This window comes from Danaus plexippus, chromosome 11 (assembly GCF_018135715.1).
Source record: "Danaus plexippus chromosome 11, MEX_DaPlex, whole genome shotgun sequence".
NCBI lineage: Eukaryota > Metazoa > Arthropoda > Insecta > Lepidoptera > Nymphalidae > Danaus > Danaus plexippus.
This window is the reverse complement of record NC_083544.1, coordinates 2,357,083-2,380,862: the sequence shown is the minus strand read 5'-3', so window position 1 is coordinate 2,380,862 and position 23,780 is coordinate 2,357,083. Positions and strand designations below refer to the sequence as shown.

At 32.9% G+C, this 23,780-nt stretch overlaps 4 protein-coding genes across 4 annotated transcripts in view; 3 read left to right on the top strand and 1 right to left on the bottom strand.

The window, feature by feature from the left end:
- Window positions 1-23,780, top strand: part of LOC116765836 (calcium uptake protein 1 homolog, mitochondrial-like) — a 183,946-nt gene that overhangs the window by 92,848 nt on the left and 67,318 nt on the right. The gene's annotated exons all lie outside the window — the stretch shown is intronic.
- LOC116765583 (polyadenylate-binding protein-interacting protein 1) lies at window positions 3,649-10,850 on the top strand. The gene is made up of 8 exons (XM_032655101.2): window positions 3,649-3,976; window positions 4,318-4,523; window positions 4,804-4,956; window positions 5,160-5,378; window positions 5,647-5,751; window positions 6,975-7,149; window positions 7,904-8,027; window positions 8,868-10,850. Exons 1-8 carry the CDS (start codon window positions 3,868-3,870, stop codon window positions 8,965-8,967), a joined length of 1,191 nt encoding a protein of 396 aa, XP_032510992.1. The 5' UTR covers window positions 3,649-3,867; the 3' UTR covers window positions 8,968-10,850.
- LOC116765618 (D-2-hydroxyglutarate dehydrogenase, mitochondrial) lies at window positions 10,849-16,047 on the bottom strand. The gene is made up of 9 exons (XM_032655161.2): window positions 15,867-16,047; window positions 15,501-15,648; window positions 14,227-14,424; window positions 13,873-14,066; window positions 13,411-13,579; window positions 13,218-13,347; window positions 12,845-13,001; window positions 12,007-12,172; window positions 10,849-11,310 (listed from the first exon to the last, which is right to left on the bottom strand). The coding sequence occupies exons 1-9, from the start codon at window positions 15,963-15,965 to the stop codon at window positions 11,042-11,044; spliced, it is 1,530 nt and encodes a 509-aa protein (XP_032511052.2). The 5' UTR covers window positions 15,966-16,047; the 3' UTR covers window positions 10,849-11,041.
- Window positions 18,665-23,702, top strand: LOC116765738 (probable WRKY transcription factor protein 1). Its single transcript, XM_032655327.2, has one exon. The coding sequence runs from the start codon at window positions 18,784-18,786 to the stop codon at window positions 23,506-23,508; it is 4,725 nt and encodes a 1,574-aa protein (XP_032511218.2). The 5' UTR covers window positions 18,665-18,783; the 3' UTR covers window positions 23,509-23,702.

Below are 23,780 nucleotides of genomic sequence, written 5' to 3'. Positions count from 1 at the left end.
ATGAAAGCGACCGACATTTTAAGCGAAACAAAACAAAATCATACGAAGAAGTTATATCTACGTTATTGATTTGAAATTTTCCGATTCGGATATGTATTAACTATTTAAAAAAAAAACGCAAGATAAGTCAATCATAACTTTTATAAACTTGACGCTCAAAAAATAAATAATGATTACAAATAAGAAATTTTACTTATCTTTACTATGGCTTAATATATAATAATGTATCTGTCATTTAACAGTTTTAGGTCGTTTTTTTACATAAGAATTTGAATATAATATATATATTTATCTCAGTGATGAATTAATTAAATTTACAATATATTTTTGTATAGTTGCCCGCTTTCATGAAAATTCAGAGATTGTAGATTAAATATATATATTTCTTTATTAATTTTGCAGGGTTTATTACATTAGTAAAAATTATAAAATGCTTTTAGTTAATTATATATCAAGTGTTGTCAAAAAAATTGGTGCTTGATGCTTAAGCTATGTTATTCATTGATGTTATAATTCATTCAAATTTAATGACAATAAAGAGATTTCTTAAAAATTGTATAATAGAAAATATACTATATTTTCTATAAGATTATATGTAGGTATTTATTATTCCCAAAATCTTTATTTAGAAAATCGGTTAACCATAGGAATGTATGATTTAATTAATACAAATTCATTAATTTCTAAGTGAAACTGAAATTTAGAACCGTTATCGTTTTGTGAAGATTAAAAAAGTGTTTCGGACAAAGTATGTCTATAAATTATAACGTATTGAAGTTTTACAGATTCTCAATGAAATCATTGAAAGGATATTTCATAAAGTTTTAGTCTACAAATGTCACACATGATGCATAGGTAGTCTAATTATTATCTATGGGAAAAGGTCACCAAATCTATGATTTTAACGATTCCTGTTAATATCGATTATTCATTTTCTTAAAAAATAGTTTAAATTTATTTTAAATTTATATATGTGACCTTGTGTACAAACAAAAGTTGGTTGATGCTAATAGGGTTACCAGTAATATATCATCATTGGACATATCTTACTATTTAAAGAAAGTTTTACAATTCATTGTAAAACTTTCACTACAACGTAGATTTTTTACGACCCAAAGAGGAATTCGAACAGACGGCCTACTTGATGGAGAGTAGTCATCGTTGAGCATGGACATCTGCATCATAAGGGGTGTTGCGGATGCCTTGCCAACCTAGTTTGTGTAGGAGTCACCTGAACATTAGATGTTTGTAAGACCCCATTTTGTAGCTCTCTGGGAAAACATCGAGCGGAAGATCATTTCACATATTGCACGTGTGTGGAAAAAATTATCGCGACTCACTTACAGTCTTGCAACTGAATGCATCTTGGTGATATGGATGAAATCCAAACCTACGCCGAATAGTGCGATGATAGAAGGGCAACATTGGCACTATGTCAAACAATTCCTCGGAACATTCCCCGTTGTACAGACGACAGAACACACAGAGGGAGCGTGTTGACAATGCGAGGGAGATCGTCTTCAATGCGACCAGCAGGACGTTGTATGGAGTCAAGTGGAAAATGGTCGGTACTGTGAGACACCGGACCAAAGTTGAAAACAGTACTCCACCGGGGACGAACCTGTGCTGTGAATAGTAAAAGCCGATGTGAAGCATTGCCTCGCTCTACTCAGTACCCCTAGTTTTTTAGAGACTAGTTTTGCCTTATCTACTAAATATCTTCGAAGTTGAAAGTCATTCGCTATATAACCCCAAAGATTTCAATACTTTGATGGAACTTAAGGGGAATGTTGGAGTATTAATAAATTATGCTACGCAAAACGAGTAAACTTTTGTCTTCCAGCGATTAACCTGAACTAGATTTCAGCATACCCCATTCGAAATCTTGTTCCATTTCTCTTCTCCTTGTTCACGACGAATATTTGCTTGGCCCACAAGTCACCCAGCAGTGTCACCAGCACTGTCATCCGCATATCACCGAATCTTGCTAGTTAGCAGCATGGCGTTGGTATGCAGAATAAACCGTTTCGTGATAGACCTGAGCCTTGGGGTGCGTCAGCATTAATGGGCATGGGTTCCGAGCATGAACCGTCAACAACGACCTGTAGCTCCGCCCAAGAAGGAAGCTGGTTACCCAGTTGCGTAATGGGAGCTTCGATAGAAGTGCGCTGTACCACACCCGATCAAAGGATATTGCGATACCAAGGCTGACTGACAGGGCCTCCACTTTGCTCTCAACGGCTTAAGTCCATCGATAATTGTAATCAGTAATAAGCTGGTTACCTTCTTGACGACTCAAAAGTTGCGTATTGATGATTCTCTCTATCACCTTTGAGAGCGAGAATATAATAACAATAGGCCTGTTTAATGGACAGATCTATTTTATCACCTTTTTAAACGAGAATAGGCGCGTTAGAACCGAAGTCATATAAGGAGCACATGTCTTAAGGACGAGGAACGATAGGGCAGCATTCACAGCGCTCTATGTGAAACGCAAATTGCGCTTATTTTCCCTCACAGTCAGGAGTCTAATTAAACGCGAAAAATGTGAACAAAGGTCAGCACCTCTTTTTGATGATGATTTGAATAGCAAAGAGTTTTGATTATTTGGCTCTTATAAATCCATTGTCATATGTTTTTGGTTTGCAACATCTATCAATTTACATACAGGTCAAGGGCTTACTCGAGTTGATTGTGTGGTATGTTTTTTATTTTATATCTCTTCCTTAATACACAGACTTCAATTAAAATATATTGTAAAATATTTTTCTCTACTAATGATTTCCCGATTTCATTTCCAATTGAAAATTTTAAAATATGTAAATACAAATATTTAATACTAAAGGCTTTCAAAGTCTAATTAGGGTATTTATTTTAGCAGTGAAATTGTATAAACTACTCAAAATTTTACCAAAAAAAGAAAAAAATAGGGGCAAAATTTGTATTTAATGGTAGTTTACCAATTACAGAGCATAATGCGACTCAGTTTCACAATGCCGAAGTGTGCTAATGCTTAATTGGAACGTGAATTAGTTTTCTAGTGCACCAGCCGAGTGCACTAAGTTCAGTGTTGAGAATAAAAACAGTCATACAAAAATATAGGTTTGTAATAAAAATTGATTTATAGTTTTAAATTTTTAAATGAAATTGTATTCACATTTTATGTATAAAATATAAAAAAAATAGTCAATGTCAATGTCAATACCTTCATCCATCTTTACATTAACTTTTTAACAAGGTTTGAAGTAGCTTTTTAAGTATTTCGAAAAACGACGACAAGACAAGAGCTTAAAAAAATTTCTCCACAATAAACAATACTAATTACTAACGATAATATTAATAAAATTTCGATCAATGCCAACTTAAAGAAAAAACACCTGTTAATTTTCTGTCACTGAGGTTGGTATTGATTGCACGCATCTCGCTTAAGGAGTACTTTTAAGTTTTAAGAGTGCTAAATTGTGCGAATTGTTGCTGTAGTTGAAACATTCACCGTTGAGCATAATGCCGCATAATGTGCTCTGGTGCTGTAATTGCAAAACTACCAATAAATATTATTACCTATTTTAAAACACTATGGCCTGTTAAAAATATTTTTGAACGCACCTCTATCTACAATTTCACTCTGGGCAGAACTAGCACGTAGGTAGATAATAAAATATAATTTTATCTCGCTCTCACGAATATCATCATGGAGGTAACTTTGTGAAATCGTTGTTGTAGTATTCGTCTTTGTTTACGTGTCGAAATCAACGAACGAATAGTTCTTTTATACTTAGTGTGTGTCGCTGCAGTATATGGAATTGTTGGGAAGATATATTCGTGTCAAAATTGTTAAAAGAACTATAATCGTGCATATCATTTGAAATGAACAACGGGGACGTCGGAGGCTCTAGAGGCAGAGGCCGTGGTTGGAATTCCGACAACCAACCTCGCGAATTACGCCGGCCCAAAACTGTAACTGAGGAAGTGAAAGGTATGATTCCATCTCGAAAACTTGTTAATAGATTTAAAAAAAAATGTAGGGCAGGATACCTCCTTTGTTCGTTACGACGCACAATGTTTAGGTGAAAGTTGTTAGGGTTTTTAATTTTGGTGACGTCGGCGTGGTTTGACAGAAAGCAACCGGCCGTTCCATGAAATAATTATATATGTAAATTATTGCTAATGTATGTTACTAAAATATTTGAATAACGAAATGGATTTATTGCGGACTAAAGGTATTTTTCAAATTTATTCTTTCAAAAAACTCCAACACGAAATGCAACAATTTTCTTTCAAATTATAAAATAAATTCTTTTTTCTTGTTTTTTTCAGAACCTCCAAAGTCAATACTGTCAGCTGAAGCGAAGGAATGGTATCCGCGGAACTACGTGCCCCAAAACCAAGTGTCGTATGGGCAGGAGCACTACCGAGTGCCTCGCTATTCCGCTCAAGATAGAATCCGACAGGCTCAGGAACAGGATCCGTACAACTTTGAGGATATGTCATATTCTTTGGATGAACCCGAAAGTGCCTTACGGGTTGGTACTATTCATAAGCTTATCAAGATTACTGTATTAGATTGCAATATCTATGATTGATTAACATATTTTTTAATTACTAAAAGAATTTTTTATTTTTTAAATTTTAAATATGAAAACAGTATAATCAATTTTATCTTATTATTCGCTTATCTGTGGCTATATAAATTAACCAATAATGAATTTTATAAGGGATCAATTTAATTTGTATACAATATCTGATAATGCAAATCCTATAAAGTTAAAATTCTGATAAAACTGTAATTTTTTTTTCCTATAGGAAAATATAGCAAACCTGATTACTGTTATGTGTGAGATAACATTTGACCCAGGCAAGTTTGACACTCTCTGTGGACCTCTGGTAGATTCATTTTATGCCACTCTACATGATGCTAACTACACCAGGCCTCTTGTCGAAGCTATCGTGAATCAGGTGAAATTTCCACTAATAATTATAATAATAAAATACAACTCATGAAGATTATTTTATTTATGTTTTTAATAGTTTAATTATAGAATAGAGGTCTGTAGAGATCATTAATATTGTAAATATTGATAAATGCTCTTGTTTATTCATCAACATGTTACATATGTAATAATATTGCAACATTTACTATTCTTTACTATAATTCACAGTCAATATTCGAGGCCAACTTCCGCTACAATGGCGCCCGTCTTTGTTCGATGTACGACTCCGTCTCGCCTCCCGAAGACTCAACATTCCGAGCCTGTCTGTTGGAACGTTGTACTGCCGAGGAGAACAAAATCATAAGTGGGGCAGAAACATCGGAGGAGAACGTCAGAGGTTTTGCTATGTTCCTGGCTGAGATATACACACAGCTGGAGGACAATCAGGTTCGGAACCATTCTCACTTATAACATTTCAATGTATATAAATCATTCATAAGTATATTATCATTGAATGAGCTTTAATATTAATATAAAGTTTGTGCAGAACATATTTTGAAAGTCAAAACCTCTGTTTGCTATCAATAAACATAATTGTTGGTCAGTCATGCAAGCAATGGTGGACGGCTTCTTGAAAAGACAAATTCCTTTCTAATATAACAGATTGTATAAGATTATATGATGATGTAAATAAAATGTATCCATTTATTTGTAGGGAGGAAGAATTAGGACTCTGGGTGAAAGTCTCTGTAAAGTGTTCTTGCATCTTTTGGACACCGACAAAGAAGTCAACATAAAAGCGGTATGCCAGTTGTTGAAAGTAAGTGAATTTTACATTTAAATTACATAAAAATTTGTTACTTTGCAAGTTCATGCTTTAACAGATATTTTAACAGATTTCTTCCAATGTTGCTTTAGAATGTGCTAGTTAATTAACTCTAGACATTTCATCTTGCATGACATGTAATCATTAAAATTGTGTACAAAAGAATTGTCATGAAAATTGCACAAGAAATATCGCAGCTGAATTTACGTTTAATACACTTGAATTGACGATAACTATGTGCAAATTGATGTAATAACTTTATCGTTAGATCACCTCGGAAATTTAATTCATTTGTAAAATGGTAGTTGGGAATTAATAGTATTATATAGTATTTATTAGGGGTCATTATAAGAATTCAATCATGACAAAGTCACTCTCGTTACTTTCTATTGAAGGCTAAGAACCGACCTGATCTTATGAGAGGTTAAAGTGAAAGCTACAGTTGCTTTATATAAAATATTGGGGTTCATGTTTTTTGTTGCCGCGGTTTAACCTCGTGCCAATGTCATTAATCATTTTTAAAGTTATATTTCGAAAAAGATTCTTACCTTTATAAAGAATAACAGAGAAAGTATAGTTTTTAAGGAAACGTAATTAATACTTCATAATTGGTACTTTTTGCTAAGCGTGTTTAAAATAACTGTCAGGTTTTTTTTGACAATTACTCTGTCACTCGCTCAGACCGATTGCATACAGCCAGTGTCGTTTAAAATCGAATAGTTCGTATAACTAATGTTGTATTATATTTGCGTTATTTAGCTGTATAGGTTATAATGAAAGACTGCATCACAGACTTCAATGTCGGTATTATGATTGAATTATAACTTTATCAGCTTCCTGAACGTAATATTTTTGACATGTTAGGGCAGTCTGTCAATTGTGCTACTTCCTAATAAAAAACAGAATTTAAAGAAAGTTGGTTCAATCACTAATGAAGAATTTAGGCTTTGTTATGAACATGCTGCAAGAATTTTATTACCACTCGTATATACTCGTATATAATAGTTGTTTGTAACAGGTAAGGGTTTAACTGGTAATTAGTTAATCTATTTGTAATCGCATAAATTTTAAATCATATAAGAAGTTAAATCAGGTTATACACATTCATTATGATATAATCCTGATATTAGTTAACTTACAAATAAACTAAGTATTTGAACATGTTATCGTAGAGACATATATAGTGTACAGTGTAATAAAAATGATTTACGTTACAGTTGTCCGGTATAGCGCTGGACGCGGATTGTCCGTCTAGCATGCAGCAGCTGTTCGATCGCTTGAAGCAACGTTCGGATCTGGCGAGCGTGCGTCACGTGGTGTCGCTGAGGGCAACCCGTTGGGGTCTGGCTGACCCCGACCCGCCGGCCCCGCCCGCCGACAGACGACGAAACGGTTAGTAGGGAATAACTATCCTGGGTATAGTTTACCCGGCTATTGAGTGACGGATCCATGTTGACATTTTATAATGTAGTTAATGGAAATCGCCTATTGAATTACCTCATATGCTCCTCCGAGATGTCTAAGCACAATCGAAAGCATGAACAAGTGTGGTATTCACAATGATTGTTATGTAATATGTTTTTATATACAAACTGCTTCAAAAAGTAATCACTTTTGTTATTATCAAGCTGGGACACATGCGAGATGTATCGCCACGTAGTTGTACGTAAACGTAATTAATTAATGAGTGTTACCATTATAGTAAGACTAAACATTTTATACGCGTTTTTTTTTTAAATCTGGCCGAGTCATTTCAACGAAAATTACCAGAGTTAATATGTTCTTAGCAAAACTTACATATATACATTTGTGCGCGACTTTGTTTCGTTTTTATTTTCGATTTCGTGTTCAGAGAGGAAAGATTTTGTGTTTTCAATATAACAGGTAAGTTATTCAACACTACAGCGACATCTATCGTCTAAGTCACAGCACTTCATACTACATATAACTCGTATGATGTTTTTCTGTGCAAATACAGTACATGAAAGAACAGCTTTTGATTTTAAACTATATCATGGGAAAGTTTAATCAGCCGTTCAATATTAACCGTTCAGTATTAACTGAATGGTGACCTATCAATTATTTGCAGTTTTTTTTAATCATAAAATAACTTAGATCCTTCTTATAAATTCATTAAAATTTCCAGCTAACTCCGAAGCCGACGGTGTTGGAGGTTATCTCGCAGACGGACATTCGCTAACTGCCGAGGAATGCGCCTTCTTGCAAAGCAACCTACCCCCAAAACCCGCGGCTATAGAGGACGACATACTGTAAGCATACACACATTTACACACATACATGTACACACGCCCACATACATAATATACATTAAGATACAAAGAATAATTTATGTTATTAAACTAAAATTACTTTTTATACTAATTTATAAATATAAAAAATCTTTCAGTAGAAGTTTACTCAGTAAAGTGATGATTTTTATATTTCAATATAAATAAATGTGTTAACATAAAAAAGATTATGTTTTGTGTCTTATATGATTGAGAGTATTCCTTCAACATATTAATTTCATAGTTGTTAATTATCAAGAACGTCTTAATCACTTTTATTATGTACCAGTATTATAAACCTCTGCTTCCCTTTCACAACTATCAGGCTATAAAATAATTTATAAAATGATATTTTAAATATATATAAAGAAATTAAGATTTCCCTAAGTTATTTGTTGGTAGATAAAATAGCACAGGCTTACACGTGATGATGAATAGATGGCGCTTCTGACATTGTAATTGTCGGTGTCATGGCAGTAGATAAAACAGGAGGTTTTTGATATGGAATAGTGTCTAAATAATTATATTATTGTAATTCAGTGAAAGAGGAATCGACGAGTTAATTAGTAAACTTTAAATGTCGTTTCTTTGATATTTCCGTTAGGATGGTGTATTTATTCTATTGTATTTGTTGTTAAAACTGTAAACTTATGTTAAATACAACCTTGAAATGATATTTCAGAGCAACTCAACACTTTTATTAATTAAGAGATTCCTAGATTTTATGACGGATTGTCTTAAATATAAATAACAGAGTATATAAATTGCAGTTTCGTTATAATATTATTAATTTTATGGAGAATTTATTTTTTTCTATTCCAGTGAGGAATTGGAAAATGATGCATGGGATACTGGCATGGATCCGGAAATGCAGGCGGGCTTCCTCGAGTTCCTCAAGATATCCAATCAAATCAAACGATAGTAACAGTTTGAGAACCACTACCGCTACATAAACTGCAGAATTGACTCGATCTAACATGTACTACCTAAGTCCATAGTTTTGTAATGTGGAATTTTATCCTATGTTGTAATATGAATATTGACTGCGCCCCGATATTAACACATGCTCCACCTTAATGCAATAATCGCTTGTATGAAATGAAAGAAAAAAAATAAAAATAAAATAAAAAAATTATATCTAGATTTTCCCGTTAGCTAAGTGTAAGATCTAGTTCAATAATTTTATAGCTCGAATAATGTACATCAGTATCATATATATATATATACACATATATATTATTTTTTTTCAAGTACATATTGGTCTGCGGATGTTTTATTTTGTGGGATGTGACTAGCATTTAAACAATATATTTTTAATATTTTTAATTGATCATGCGTATGATGCACGTGTTATTGACTTAATGTAAACAAGTAACTAACTGGTGTATGCAGTACTTACCATGAGTTTGAAAAACGTTTGCATCCTCACTATATATCAGTTTTTACTCATGTATTTACGTTAATATCGCGTACGAAGTGTGGTTTGACGGTGCAAGCTTTTGGTAGGGATACAGGTGACCTTTTAAGGACTGTGGTATATGAGAGAACTTAGAGAAGTGTTTTATCCGTCAAGACAGTAATGTGATGCCTACAATTTAAAATGTATGAGAATGTCTAATTCCTTGTGGTTTTATCAATACAAATTCAAGGTGCTGTTATTACAATGAATTGTCGTTAAACTGCCGCGTTATATGTGAGATTTGTTAAATACCATGCCTTGAGAAATGTTCTAGTACAAAATGATTGGTGTGTTTAAAGTAAACTAAAGTAAAGTAAAGTAAATGTCATGTAATTAAATGTTAACGGTTAAATAAGTTAGTGTTTGCTTCATATGATGGAAAAATTTTAAAGGTAAAAAAATATGCATGCAATTAGTTTGATAATATCAGTGAAAGAATTATTTTCAAAATTATTTGCGACTACCGTCACGTAGTTTAGTGAAATGTTTTTTTTTTTAATTTTCATCGTAGTAGTTAGTCCCTAATTGTAGTCATAAGGCCTGTTCAGTGACTCTTGTTTACATTGGTCTCGTGTAAAAAAAAAAGAAAAAAATATTTAGTGATCTCATTATTTCTCCATTTATTTTGTCTAATTCATGACAATAAGGACAATACTGTAAACTTCAAGCACCTCTAGGTAACGGACATCAGATTTTGACATATCCTACTTAAATAATGGCGAATATAGATTTTTCGATCACGTTCACATTACGAAATATTTATTTAATAGTGTTTCCGGTCCCGAGTTTTTAATACGTCTTCTTTTTAGCCATTTTAATAACGCGCAAAAAAAAAAATACAAAAAAATAATAATTAAAGTCTGATAAATAATTACTTAATTTAGAATTGCATATTTTAAGTTCCCACAATGTAAGAATTGCGTATTTTGTCTTATAAATTTGGTAATGCCAACGTCACTTGGCTGTCATTGCATAATAAACTTCGACCCGTGCTCCTACTACGAGCTTGAATAATCTAACTATATGGATATTTTAAGTTTTACATTCATATACCTACTGTCAAATGCGAGGATTTATTGATAAAAAAAGTATAAACTTTTATAATGCAAACTCGTAGTAGGGGTCGCTAATATCCGAGTTCAAAAAACCTGACCAGATATTAGCACTAATAATAATTCCCTACACGAATTGTTTAAAATATTTTTTCGATAATATTAATGCAATACTGGATTAATTTATACGATGCAATTAGACGGATGTTTGTAATATTCCATTGTATTTTTGTTGCAGTGATATTATGAATGTTATAAGAATAAATGGATATTTTAATAAAAGGCATTTAAATATATTGTTGTTTTGTTTTAATACGTCCCCCGTGATCCGTACAATAACTACAGTGTTGGCTTCAGATAAGTTTAGCTAAAATATCTGTGAGCTTAAATTTTTCTGTGAGTTTTTTTTTCTTATTAATTTATTTTATAAATAAAAAATGTAACAAAATTTTGCTATAAATAAACTCGATATCACAGAACAAAAATTATTCATGACTGGCAACATCCGGCAGCACTTTGTATGGGTTCAGTATGCCGTTGGGATCCATGGTTCTTTTTAAATCCCTCATTAGCTGCAAGGAAGTTTCTCCTTGACTGTAATGTATGAACTGTGGTTTCCTAAAACCAACGCCGTGCTCGGCGCTGATAGAACCCTTCAGTTTGGATACTTGTTCGAAAATATACGGCTCCAATTCAGAATTAATTTCCTTTGAATATTGCGGCACTGTTACATTTATATGAATATTGCCGTCACCTGTGAATAGATAACAAATTGGTAAATACGTTTAAAAATATTTAAAAAATATATAATTTTTTATAATATAATATGAATTTCTTATACACATTAATTTCTAAACGTAATTAAAAATGCGGAAGGTATGTCTAGTGTCTGAATACAATTAGTTCCTTGACGTATTTATTATAATATATTAAATTGCACAACGTACCTCAATCAAGTTTCAATAAACTGTTGATAGTTTAGACTTTAGGCTACCGGATTGTAAGATCGTTACTTAGCTATTTATTTAATCGAGAAAGTTTTGTTAGTATTTGAATGCAATGACTACAAATCAAGGGAAGAGTGTTTTAATTTACATGCGGCTATTGACAGAACAATAATGAATGGAGCCATTGACCTCGAAGTCTAGCAATTCTCGAACGAGTTTTCGTTTAAAACAAATTTTAATAGATTAATTCCCGTTAAATAGAGAGATCTAATAATAGATACTCTGTCTAACAGGAATCTCGTTGAGTAGCACTTACATGTTTGTGGAACTTACATATTTTTAAATTATATATTTGATAAGATAACTAGACATTGTATTATACTATAATAATGTTTTTTTAAGGATTTATTTATATAGATAATTGTTAAACTTTCATAATACATACTTGTGTAATGTGTTTATGTTTGCGTTAACGTTTTGAATGGTCGATTTAAATAACCTACCAACATGTCCGTATCCGTAAACTCTGGTGACGCGGTCTCCTAGCTTCTTTCGAAGGTCTTCCACGAGGTCGTAGTAGTTTCTCAGCGGGAGGGACACGTCGTATTTGAATACATAGCCGTCAATCAAACCAGAACCCGCGATGCTCTCCCGAATGTTCCAGATCGCCTGTATATATAAGGTTAATGTTTAGAAATATTTAATAAAATCTACTTTGTTTTTTATTATAATAAGTACGCTTGATGCATTTCGCACTTTTTTTGATTATGATAAGCATAAACGTTGTTATTCATAAGTCCTCTATGACGACAATAAGTTTTATGAATCATGAACATTGAAGTGGTCGGTGTTTAAGGAAACAATAAAAACTCGTAGATATTAATTCTTTGGAGTTGAGCAATTAAGCCATTTATAAATAGACCGTTCATAGTCCTGTATAAAATTAAAATAAAACTTGTTTGTATGATAGTCATTTAAAACTTTTAAAATGTTTGTACGGTATTTTAATTTTATAATCTTTTTCTGTATTTGTTATTTTTTTGTGGACAGTTTTATATACTGTCCTCAAAAGAAGTTTATTGGCATTATCACTTGTTAACATGGTCGATAACGTGTTCCGTAAACGAAAAATTTAAGGTTGCGTAACACGATTGGATGCTGGATGGGGACGAAAAATCCTAAAATATTCCATTACACATTATCATCATCAGAAAGCCTCGTAACAAATATGTGCAGACTTATTCGCTTATTCGGTTGTAACAATTCGAATAATCAAAATTTACGTGTGTAATATAACAAAATATAATGTATGACGTAATAAATGAATTAATTCCATCGCACCTTCATTTTATTAGCTTCGGAGGTGACCGTGCCGTCTAATATTAATCCAGTCTCCATGCCTTCGCTGAGGAATCGATTTAGTTTCTCGCTGTCATGTTTTTCATCACTACCATGTGATTCAACCAGAACGTACATAGGATAGTCCCCTATTGGATTCCTGTAGGAATTGTTATTTTTATATTCCGTTATTTACTTAATGTTATTATATCATGGTAGTGGTTAAGTTTATATGTGAGTGTCAGACGTTATCTTATCAGCGAATTATTTGCACAATCTTTACATATTCGTGAGAAAGAAACTCACCACATGTCTTAAACATTTAGCATAAAAATATAAATAATTTATTTATCTTACTACATCTCCGTTGACTTACGATAGTTTTAGATTGTTTACGGTGGAAGTAATCGATTCGTTGTCCGCCATCTCGAACGCTGAGAGGATTTCGCCGAGTGACGATTTCGCGCTTTTATATAACTTGAGAACATTTTCAAACTTTTCTACGCCTAAAGGAATTCACAGGTTTAATAAGGACATATAATTGATTATCACAAAGAGCATTCACGCACCAAAATATCCGAGCGATACGGATCTGGGTTGCGCGGGGCAATGTATGCTGACTTTGGTAATAACGCCGAGGGTGCCTTCACAGCCAATAAATATGTGTTTCAAAGGATATCCAGTGTTGTCTTTCTTCAGTGTTCGAAGACAATCAATAACTGTCCCATCTGCCTTTACCTTTAGAAGTTAAAGTTATTATCAATTACTTGTTAAGGGTCATTTCAATTGATTTTCTTTGCGTTATTAAGAAACAATATCGTCATTGTTATAAAGTTTCGAATCTATGCAAAATTTATGATTGAAACAAAGTAATCCTGTAGCACGAAGCGCAGACAAATTGAGTCATTAAAAAACTGAAATGATCTAACCCAGCATTTTTTTAGTAGTCAGATTAATAAGGTATTATACATTGTATATAGGTATATAGGTTAAAATTAATTATATATAGATATTTTTTATCTTTGACTTACAGCCTCTATACCAAGCACAGATCCGTGTAAATTTCCGTATCTCAGTAATCTCAATCCTCCAGCGTTTGTACTGATATTACCTCCTATGTGACAGGATCCTTTGGCTCCGAGATCAAGGGGCATAATCAGATCATGTTCCCTGACGTAGTTGTCCAGGTTTTCCAAAATACATCCCGCCTCACAAACTAAGGCACCTGTGACAAATATTTAATTAGATGAGATGAATTTATATGTATGTATCTACAAGAAAATATTGTAGTGTATGTGAAGCATTGTCTAATAAGTTTTGATATTTAAATGTAATTTGTAGAAAATACTATTAATTATAAGTTAGTGATTGCGAATTCAACAAACCTGATATTTCATCCAGGCTGATAATTTTATTCATTAATGATAAGTTTAGGACAATTTCGTCGAAAACTGGCACTGAACCTCCAACCAGGCCTGTGTTGCCACCTTGAGGACATACCGCCAGCCTCTTATTGTTACAATAGTGTAATATTTTCGATACTTCCTCGGTTGTTCTTGGCTTTAACACAACTTGCGATTGACCTACAATATTATATTCTAAGATTCCGCTCCAATATCACTAAGTTCATTACGTAATGAGTCAAACACACAATTTTAAATACGTTTATGAAGAGGATAATACATATACCTACACTGATAACACCGCAGCCAGTCGAAAGTAGCCGCAAGTAATTTTAATAAAATTAATGTTTTTTATATCACATTAAAGCTGATTTTTTATTAAAAAAATAATTTCAAATTAAAGGTAAAAAACTAGCAGTCAATAAGGGGTGCTATCTGTTAAAAACGCGAGATATCCGAGATAAAGTGAGAGAAAGTTAGTGCGCAATTCCGCTTGTTAGACGAAAACATCCGTGTAGGTCATGAACATACAAATAGATCAGAACTTCACCAGCTCACACCTGACCGAGAGGTAGTGGCGGCCGAGTGTGCAACGGCACCTATATATTTTTGATCTTTAGATGCATTGTTCTGGGTTGGGTGTTTTATTTTTTAAAGAAAACTGAACGAAGTTCTTTTCGAATATTAATTAACATTAATTTAATTAAAACTATTGGAAGCCCATTTTGTGTGGCTGCGGTGTTATCAGTGTATTGTCCTCTTCATAAACGTATGTAAAAATGAGTGTTTGACTCATTACGTTATGAACTAAGTGATATTACAGTAAGATCTCGTAATATGACGTTAAAGGGAAACGATATCAACATTGCTTCTTTAGAAACAAAAACCCTCCGAGAGGTTCTAGAAATATATGTAACTAACAATGTTCTGTGTCAAAGTCATTGGCCTCCTTCTATTTTACGATAGAATCTGTTGTACGTGATTAATGATATAAACTCTGTGCTGTTTTTAACATGACATTAAATACGATGATTGCAGTTTTCCTCTCATAAGCCTACGATGATACTACATATATTATGAATGAAAAACATCAAAGCCTCCGTATTAAGTTTGACAATTTAGTAACATGCCATTATTCACTTCAAATCACTAAATTCAAAATGAATGAATATTTAAAGTTTAACGTCAAGTCACATCACTATAATGTCACCGTCATTTCTAGTTATTGACATTAGTAAATAGTTAAATTTGTTCACCTCTGCAGTTCTTTATCCAATCTATATTATATGGTAGCACGTCCTCTTCATTAGTCAGTATTCTTTCCTTGCTTAATATAGTTTTGAAATAGGCGATATCCGATGGGCTAACTGTGCCGAATTTTTTTCTTTCAACGGCATATTTATTCTAAAATAAATAAAAATACTTCGCTAATAATATACTCTTAATTACATAATAACACAGACTGAATGATAACAAAAATTAGGTACGATCGAGAATCATTTCAACGAATGTTATTTTCATATTACTCTAACCTATTTCAAATAACAAGTAACTATTTGGCTTCGGAGACTAGAAACTATTTGGCTTTGTAGATTAAATATAGCGTGTCTTATAACACTCACTGCTGAAAACTGTGGTAGCACTGACGTAGCGTATTTGGCTTGTATAAAAACATTTGTCTTGTTTAGATTAAACACAAATAGGGTGAACGGTTTAAACATTCTTCAACGGAGAAAACGCGTTGTTTCTACGATGTTTATTTCCCTACTGATATAGGAAGCTAGATGATTACGTTATTTTGCTATCTCGCTTCTGCGTTGGAACTATTTACAATTAATACAGCGTATAAAGGAGATAATAGACGTTACCAAAAGTTATAGATAAGAGTGTTTATGTAATAAATCAAGAATTTAGTATTCGTTTCTTATGTAATGTTTAATTTTTAGTAACCAGTGTGAACATTTAAAAATGTTAAAAACATGTTCATGTGCTGTAGTATTCATTTTTACGATTTCCCCTGTAGTTTTTAACAATAGAAAGTAATGAATATATCAAAGATATTTGTTTAAAACTCTGAGAAAATTTTCATCGTTTTCTGCTGGTTAAAGCAACGATTGTATGAAATTATGGCTTACTTAGATTTTGACGTCAGTGGGTACATATTAGTTCTTAATAGCTTGCAGTTACTTCCCGAGTTGCTGGGGGAAAAGTATAATGGCATTGTTCATTGCCGGTCATTGATCTTTGAACTCACGGAGCCCTTACTATAAAGAAAATAAAACAAGTTTTATAATGGAAAGGTCTAACTTTTACACAATTCCAGCGTGAATAAGCTATACCATAAATGAAAAAAATCTACCTTCAGTAATCATGATTACGTTTTATTTTTTATTAAAAAAAAAAGAATATAATAAAAGCAGTTAAAACGTTTATAAAAGTGACGAAGAGAAAAGAAAAAGATTTTTGTAATTAAGGTGGATATTTTTTTTTGCTTTGTTGTATTTTATTTTATTGTTTCTGACATTTTATAAAAAAAAATACTGTATAACATATTTTTTAACATATTTATTTTTATTGGATAAACTTCTTATTTACATTATAACTATACTTTTGTTGTTATTATGCATTTAAATTAGACATTTGAATTATATAATTGGATTTTTAATATGTAATCTACAGATTTTTTAATCCCTAGTGTCAGATTATTATGAGACGAAACTTCTCAGCATTCCATGGAATTACTGTGCGGTTGCCGGGTCCATCGCGTTGCAAGGAGAGGAGCTTTAAGAGTGCCTGGGACTTGCGACCTAGTTGTAGGTTTAAGGGGCCCCTATCTAACCCGCGTTAAACGCTCACCTCCACTGTCCAAGCTCCTCTCTCTATCTAATAAAATTTGAAATTAACCTACCAGAGCTGCCTTCGACGTACGTTCTAAGAATGACCTGATGTTAGTTCTGAACAGGCCAAACTATTTTAGTAGGCTGTCGAGAGATTTAACTGTTATACCTCTCGGTCCCATCTCACATATTTTATTACTTTTTCTCAGAAAATGTAAAATATTTAAAAAATAAACCAGTTACACTTCTGTTTAGTGATGTATCTGAGTTATATATTATTTGGCTTAGATTCGAAATTAATCGATAGAAGGTTTTTTCAATAAAATACTTTAATTATACCTATTCAATAATTTAGTTTTGCTAAACAGTCTATTTGGATTCATTGTTAGTTATTGAGAGAAGAAACTGTGATTACGTTCATTATATTTCAAAATTTTTATTATTGGGTTTGTAAATATAAAATACTTTTTTTATTTTTCTGATCTAATTATTTTATTTCTCAGTTCCTTAGCACACGATTAATTCTGCAATTCCGTGGCGGGCTTACAGTTAAAGAGACAGTTACATCAATATTATCAATTGTTCGTGCGATTGGTAAGTTACGTTACATAAAAGTACCTGGCTTTTGTTGCACAAATTCTAACCATTCAGATAATTCTTGCATAAATAACTTGACGAGCTTTGAACAACAAAGTCAGGCCAGACATAAACTTGCATTGAAATTACCAAATTTTTTTAATTAAATTTTAATCATCTTACATTAAAGAGTAATTTGATATTATATAACGAAACTGGGTCACCGGAGCAGATATTCGTTTATAACTTTTGAAGTTTCTGAACGAAAATCGTGTTGAAATTCAATCGTGATTGCTGTTGCCGATGTTTTTATAATTTCGTTATCAATTGAACTTATTATTAAATCCATTATTTGTGGTTATGGAAATCTTGTTTCTAGGCCCGCCTCTAAATGTTTCGAAATAACAAACAAGTTAAACGAAACTTATAAATATACTTTAATTCTGTTCGTTTGTATAGTGTTTTATATATTCACTTTTTTAATCGACATAATAATTTTTCTTAACACAAGTTGCCATCGTCACACTACATATGTAGCGTTTCCCGTTTCTTAGTCAATAATGTACGCACTGTGAGCATATTTATGAATCAAGAACCATAACGCTTCGTACGTACTGTAATGATGCAAACTTGGGTTAAGCATACGTCTTGACTTTTATGAGAGCAATTTTCTCAGAATACGTGAAAGTATTTTAAATGCTTTCACGTTCCGACATCCTGCTGTTAACCGTCGTCATGTCCTTCGAAATTTGTCTATTTCACTAAACGGTCGTATTGTAAACAACAAATCCCATTTGTGTAGCTACAACCTTATTTAGGATAAGTCAAAGGCTTTATGCGATTTAAGTTTAATACATATGTATAACCAATTTGTTCAGTACTTGTTTGCTATATAAACTAAATAAATTATCAAACAAAATTATTTCTTTAGAAATATTAAGACACTATCATTCATATTCTTTATATCGCTTTCTTTTTTCAATTAAGGCATACTGTTGGAGACAAAGCGAATGGATAGTAGCAATCGCTTTGCGACGCTTGACCGAGGAGATAAATAGTTAGATTGTGGCTTCGGGCAGACCAGTCGACCGTCGAGTCGCAGTGTCCGCGTTCCGTGATGTAAACAATGAAAGTGACAACAGTCATCGTATTGCTATTGCTGCATTATAACCGCTGTCTTACAATTCGAGTGCCGGTGGACTGGACCCAGGATAGTGAAGTGAATAAAAGCGAACAAATAGTGAATACCGATGAAAATGGAGAAGCCACACAAAAGCCGATATATAAAGACTACTTCCAATACACCGCCCAGAAACCACAGTTTGCAGTTGATGTAGCCATTGCTCATGATGTTCAATCGCCTGAAAATCTTTATAAAGCTCATCCCGTTAGACCTTACACTAATTTAATGAAACCGGTACTAGGACAACATCATATTTTAGATTCAAATCGGAACGAGTTTCAACCATTACAAAAATTTGTACAAAAATCAGAAAGTGCCAGTTTCATTACACCAGCTACAACATCTTTCGAAGTGTTCCATCCCTATAAAGCAGAAGAACCTTATTTACAGCAAATTTATAGAGATCCTGTGTTAAGTAAAATCAGAAATGATTTGCGTGATAGTAAAAATCGATTACAAAATTATGAAAACGAAGCCGGTCAAACAGATGTTAAGGGTACTGAATATTTAGAAAGTCTCCGTGAAACTGATAGAAAAAAAATACCTCACAAGAATATTCCCACGCAGTTTGAAATGCATAGACCGCATCGACGCCCAATTTATTATCGACCTCCGTTTAATCATAATCACAGAGAACATTTTTTAAATAATAAATTGAAGTCTCCGTGGAGAACAAATGTTGCTAAAATTACTCCCGCTCACTATAGACCGATAAAACATCATTTGCATGGATTAAGGCAACAACATGCAATGAAGTTTGATGATGAACGTAATGAATATCCTCAAGTGCTACCACCGGAAGAAATTGCAATTGCACCAGAAGGTTACGATATTTATGAAAAGGGTAAACAAAAATATAAACAAATAAAAAATAATGCGGAAGAATTAATTAACAAGTCCGAAAATAATAGAGTAGTCAATCCACATGTAGAATCTGTTATTCCAGATGATACTTTAGGTGATCATAATGGTGATAACGATGGTAACGATGATAACGATGATAACGATGATAATGATGAATATGATGAAGATGAGTTCGTTCCGATAAAAAATTATGCTCAAGTTAGAAAAACTGAGTCCACTAGACATCTTCCCAAACAAGCCGCTTTTGAAGACGCCGAAAGCTTAGAGGAAATAAAAAATGCACCTCGATTGAGAGAAGCTATAAAAAGCACTAAAGCGCAAACAGTTTATTCAGAAGAAGGCTATGAGGACGGTGCTTATGACCATGGAGGGGAAGAAAAACATGCATCAGATCATGAAGGTCATGGTGGATATTTGAAAGAACATGAAATCAGTGGAGGGAAGTATAAAATTCCATCGACAATTGGCAGCCACGAGGATGAAAAAGCAGCAGCTTATAGAGACCAGATTTTAGATAATAATAAATGGGAGGAATCAAAAAAACAAACAGATGATGAAGAAGAATCTGATGACTATTCTGAACATAAAGAAGAGCATTCAGATGAAGATTACACTCACGATAACAATGAAAATGCTGAAAATGACCGTCATAAACGTGATGGAGAAACAAAGTTTTCTAATAACAATATTATAGAAAAAGATAATGATCCAAAGAACTTGACACAACAAATTGTTCAAGATAATAGAAATAAAAGTCATTCAAATCATGATGTCATTAAACGAGATACTAAATCTAACGTGTCGCCGATTAGTTTATCTCATGGGGATATTACTTTACAAGAAAATAAAAGTCCAAAAGTTGATAATATCTTGTTTAAGTACCCTTATTATAATAAAGAAATTAAAATAATTAACAAGAATTCTCCATTTCGATATGCGGAAAATATTAAACTAATTCCAAAAAAAACCGAAGGAGGTACAGAATTTTATGATTCTAGATCAAACGTTCATTGCCCAGAAGTGGAAACTGAAGTAGACCCTATTCCAGATAAAATAAAAAAGGGCGGTCATCCTGATGAGAACGAAGAGGATTATTCGCAGGGAACGGGATCTAAAAATATAAATAAGAAAAAAAAGCAACGACTTTCTGGACTTGGAGATAAAATTGATTGTTTTAAATTAAAATATTTTGGTGAAAATCCTTTGGATAGCCCCTTTTTCAAAGAGACTAAGATAGATAATCCCGAACCAATAATTTTGCAAAATGTGTCAGATATATTTTCCGTACTAGATAAATTGCACAAAAAAAGAACTAAAACATCGACGATTACAAATACCGTAGGCAATGATAATGACACAGTAATAACTCAGTCCGTTGGATTGACAAAAACACTTCCCCAGACGGCGCCATTCTATCAAAAAGATACCAACCGAGTCTTTGTTTCTAAAAGTCGAAAAAAGCGAGCAGCCTCGTTTGTTTACGAACCTTATAAGATTATCAAGGATAGTCAAATTCAAGATTCAAAGAAAACAACTACGACAGGGAACGTTAGTCCCTTGATAAAGCAACTACAATCTAGTAGGATAATTGATAAAGTTTCCACAGTTCAAGATAGAAGTCAAGACAAAATTAATACCCATTCAAAATTATATAAAGATATTTCCAACGAAGATAGGCAAAATCATTCTAGTGATCAAAGCGATTCTTTGCCCAAATTTATTGATGTAAGTTCTGATGAACGTCGAGGAGAACCCCGTTTTGAAATAAAACCATCAAATCATAAGACCTCTTACTCTCCCGTAGAGAGTAGGAGAGTAATGTCAGCTAAGGACTACGAATCACTAAGAAAAGGTGATAGAAAAGACAGTTTAGAATTAAATATACATCCTCGTCCAGTAGATCGTAATTATTTTAACGTATCTCAATATTTACCACAAAATATGGAATTACAAAATTTAGCAGCATCTACTACTGTAAAAAAAGTAATTCGTTCAACCACTTTAGCACCATTAATAAAACATATTGAAGAAATACCACATAGTCATAAAAACAATGAAGAATATAATGAGTATGACGATGAAGATGAAGATGAAGACGAAGACGAAGACGAAGATGATGAGGAAAACATAGACGTCAAAGAACCAATCACAACCCCTACAACTTCTACTACAACTACTACTCAAAAACCAGTTTTACGAAAACGTTCAAGAGGAACAACCAGCCCCAGGACAGAAATTGATGATGTAACTGAATCACCAAAACTTAAGCTTATTACTCGATTTCATTCACCAAAACCTGTGAAAGTTACTGAGATTAAAGAAGACGATGAGGAACACGACAATACCCATAGAGAATACACGCCAAACTATACAGAACTGAAAAAAAAGAGTAGGGCAAGGACATTAGTTACAGATACACAAGTATATGGGGACAATGATGAAGATACGCGAAATTTAGAAGTTGATAAGCTAATTGGAGTTAAGCAAAACATGGATGAGTATCTACCTTTATATGAAAAAACGAAAACGAAAAGTGATTACGATAATAATAAAGTTAAAATGCATCATGACAGACATATTCACATGGATAATAGTGACGTTGACAATGTTGACAATGACAAAGATGATGATAATGAAGAGATCGAAGAGGATGATAGCGATGAAGATGATGATGAGGATGAAGACAATGAGGAAGATGATGATGAAGGTGGGTTGGAAAATGATGAAGACGATGAAGACGAGAGTAAAGAAAGCCATAAAGAACATGATGGAAATAAGGCAACTCCTAAATATGATGGGAAGACAAGATTTCGGTTAAGGATTACGACACCAGAACCTACAAAAAGAACACTTCTTAGAACAACCGTACCTCCTATAGCAACAACAGTCCCCCACAGGGAAGAAATTAAAATGAAACCTATAATTCTTAAAAAAATTAAAATACATAACGAAATTCCAGTAATTGGTTCATCGCCGAATGTTACTCAGTTTAAGCAAGATATAAAGGAAATTGAAATAATTAGAAAAAATGCACCTAAAATAAATAGGAACACTAACAAAAACTTAGAAGCTTTAGATTTATATAGAGATGATAATTTAGCTAAAGATATAAATAGTTTAGGTGGTGTTGACATTTTTAGAGAAAATTTAAATCTTGAATCTGAACCTAAACATGGGGGAAATTATAGAAGTATACATGATGAAATTCCTCAGACTACAGCCCAACCTGTTAAACCCACAGAGGATGTAGAAACGTCTGAGTCTGAACATAGAAAACTTTTAAAATTAGAAGACAAGCCGCTAAGGATACGTAGTAGACAAAAAGGACACAAAGAACAAAATTACTCAAAAGGAGATGAGGCGAGAAGTTCAAAAATAATAGAGTTAAGTGATTCTGATCATGTCTCATCCAAGTCTCTGCATGGTGGAAATTTAAGATTATCGCAAAACAGAAATTCTAGAAGGCAAAATAAAAATTCAAAATACATCGAGTTAGAAGACGATGATGATGCGAAGGAAGATGTAGAACCTGAAATGCATGGAGGTAACTTCAGAGATTTTGGATCACGACATCAAACGTCACGAGGCCGGGGTCTTCATGGCGGTAATTACAGAAGCGCTAGGATTGTCGACGCTGATAAAAAACAAATTAAAACACAGGATGAGACATCTTCAAAGAAGGAAAACACCAATAAGGCAGCAGAATTATTAGACACGTACGTCCGCGCGGTTCCGATTCTCACAACCACGCCTGCTTATATATTAGATCCTAGCAAACGTATGTATTATTATGTCGATGCTTAATTTTTTTTATTTCTTTTTAAGTAAGCGAGAGTTTTGAGTTTTTATAAGCAAATTATTAATATATGTCTAACCTCTCGTCTCATTTCATGTGTTTACTAACTGTAAAAAGATGTATTAAGAACAAGACTTATGATAATATTCTGTGATAGATAAATTGTTATATAAATAAAATAAAAAATATATTTATATTGTTATGGAGATTTTTTTTTTCATCTTTAACTTAATTGTATATCAGAAAATCAAACTTATACATATTGCTGAATTCCAATCGT

Coding starts and splice junctions, on each gene's coding strand:
- LOC116765583 (XM_032655101.2), top strand. CDS start 3,868: ATGAACAACGGGGACGTCGGAGGCTCTAGAGGCAGAGGCCGTGGTTGG. Junction 7,150..7,903: donor CGCCGACAGACGACGAAACG/GTTAGTAGGGAA, acceptor TAAAATTTCCAG/CTAACTCCGAAGCCGACGGT. Junction 8,028..8,867: donor GCTATAGAGGACGACATACT/GTAAGCATACAC, acceptor TTTCTATTCCAG/TGAGGAATTGGAAAATGATG.
- LOC116765618 (XM_032655161.2), bottom strand. CDS start 15,965: ATGTTTAAACCGTTCACCCTATTTGTGTTTAATCTAAACAAGACAAAT. Junction 13,002..13,217: donor GTAAACAATCTAAAACTATC/GTAAGTCAACGG, acceptor CAATTCCTACAG/GAATCCAATAGGGGACTATC. Junction 12,173..12,844: donor CCGAAGCTAATAAAATGAAG/GTGCGATGGAAT, acceptor TTATATATACAG/GCGATCTGGAACATTCGGGA.
- LOC116765738 (XM_032655327.2), top strand. CDS start 18,784: ATGAAAGTGACAACAGTCATCGTATTGCTATTGCTGCATTATAACCGC.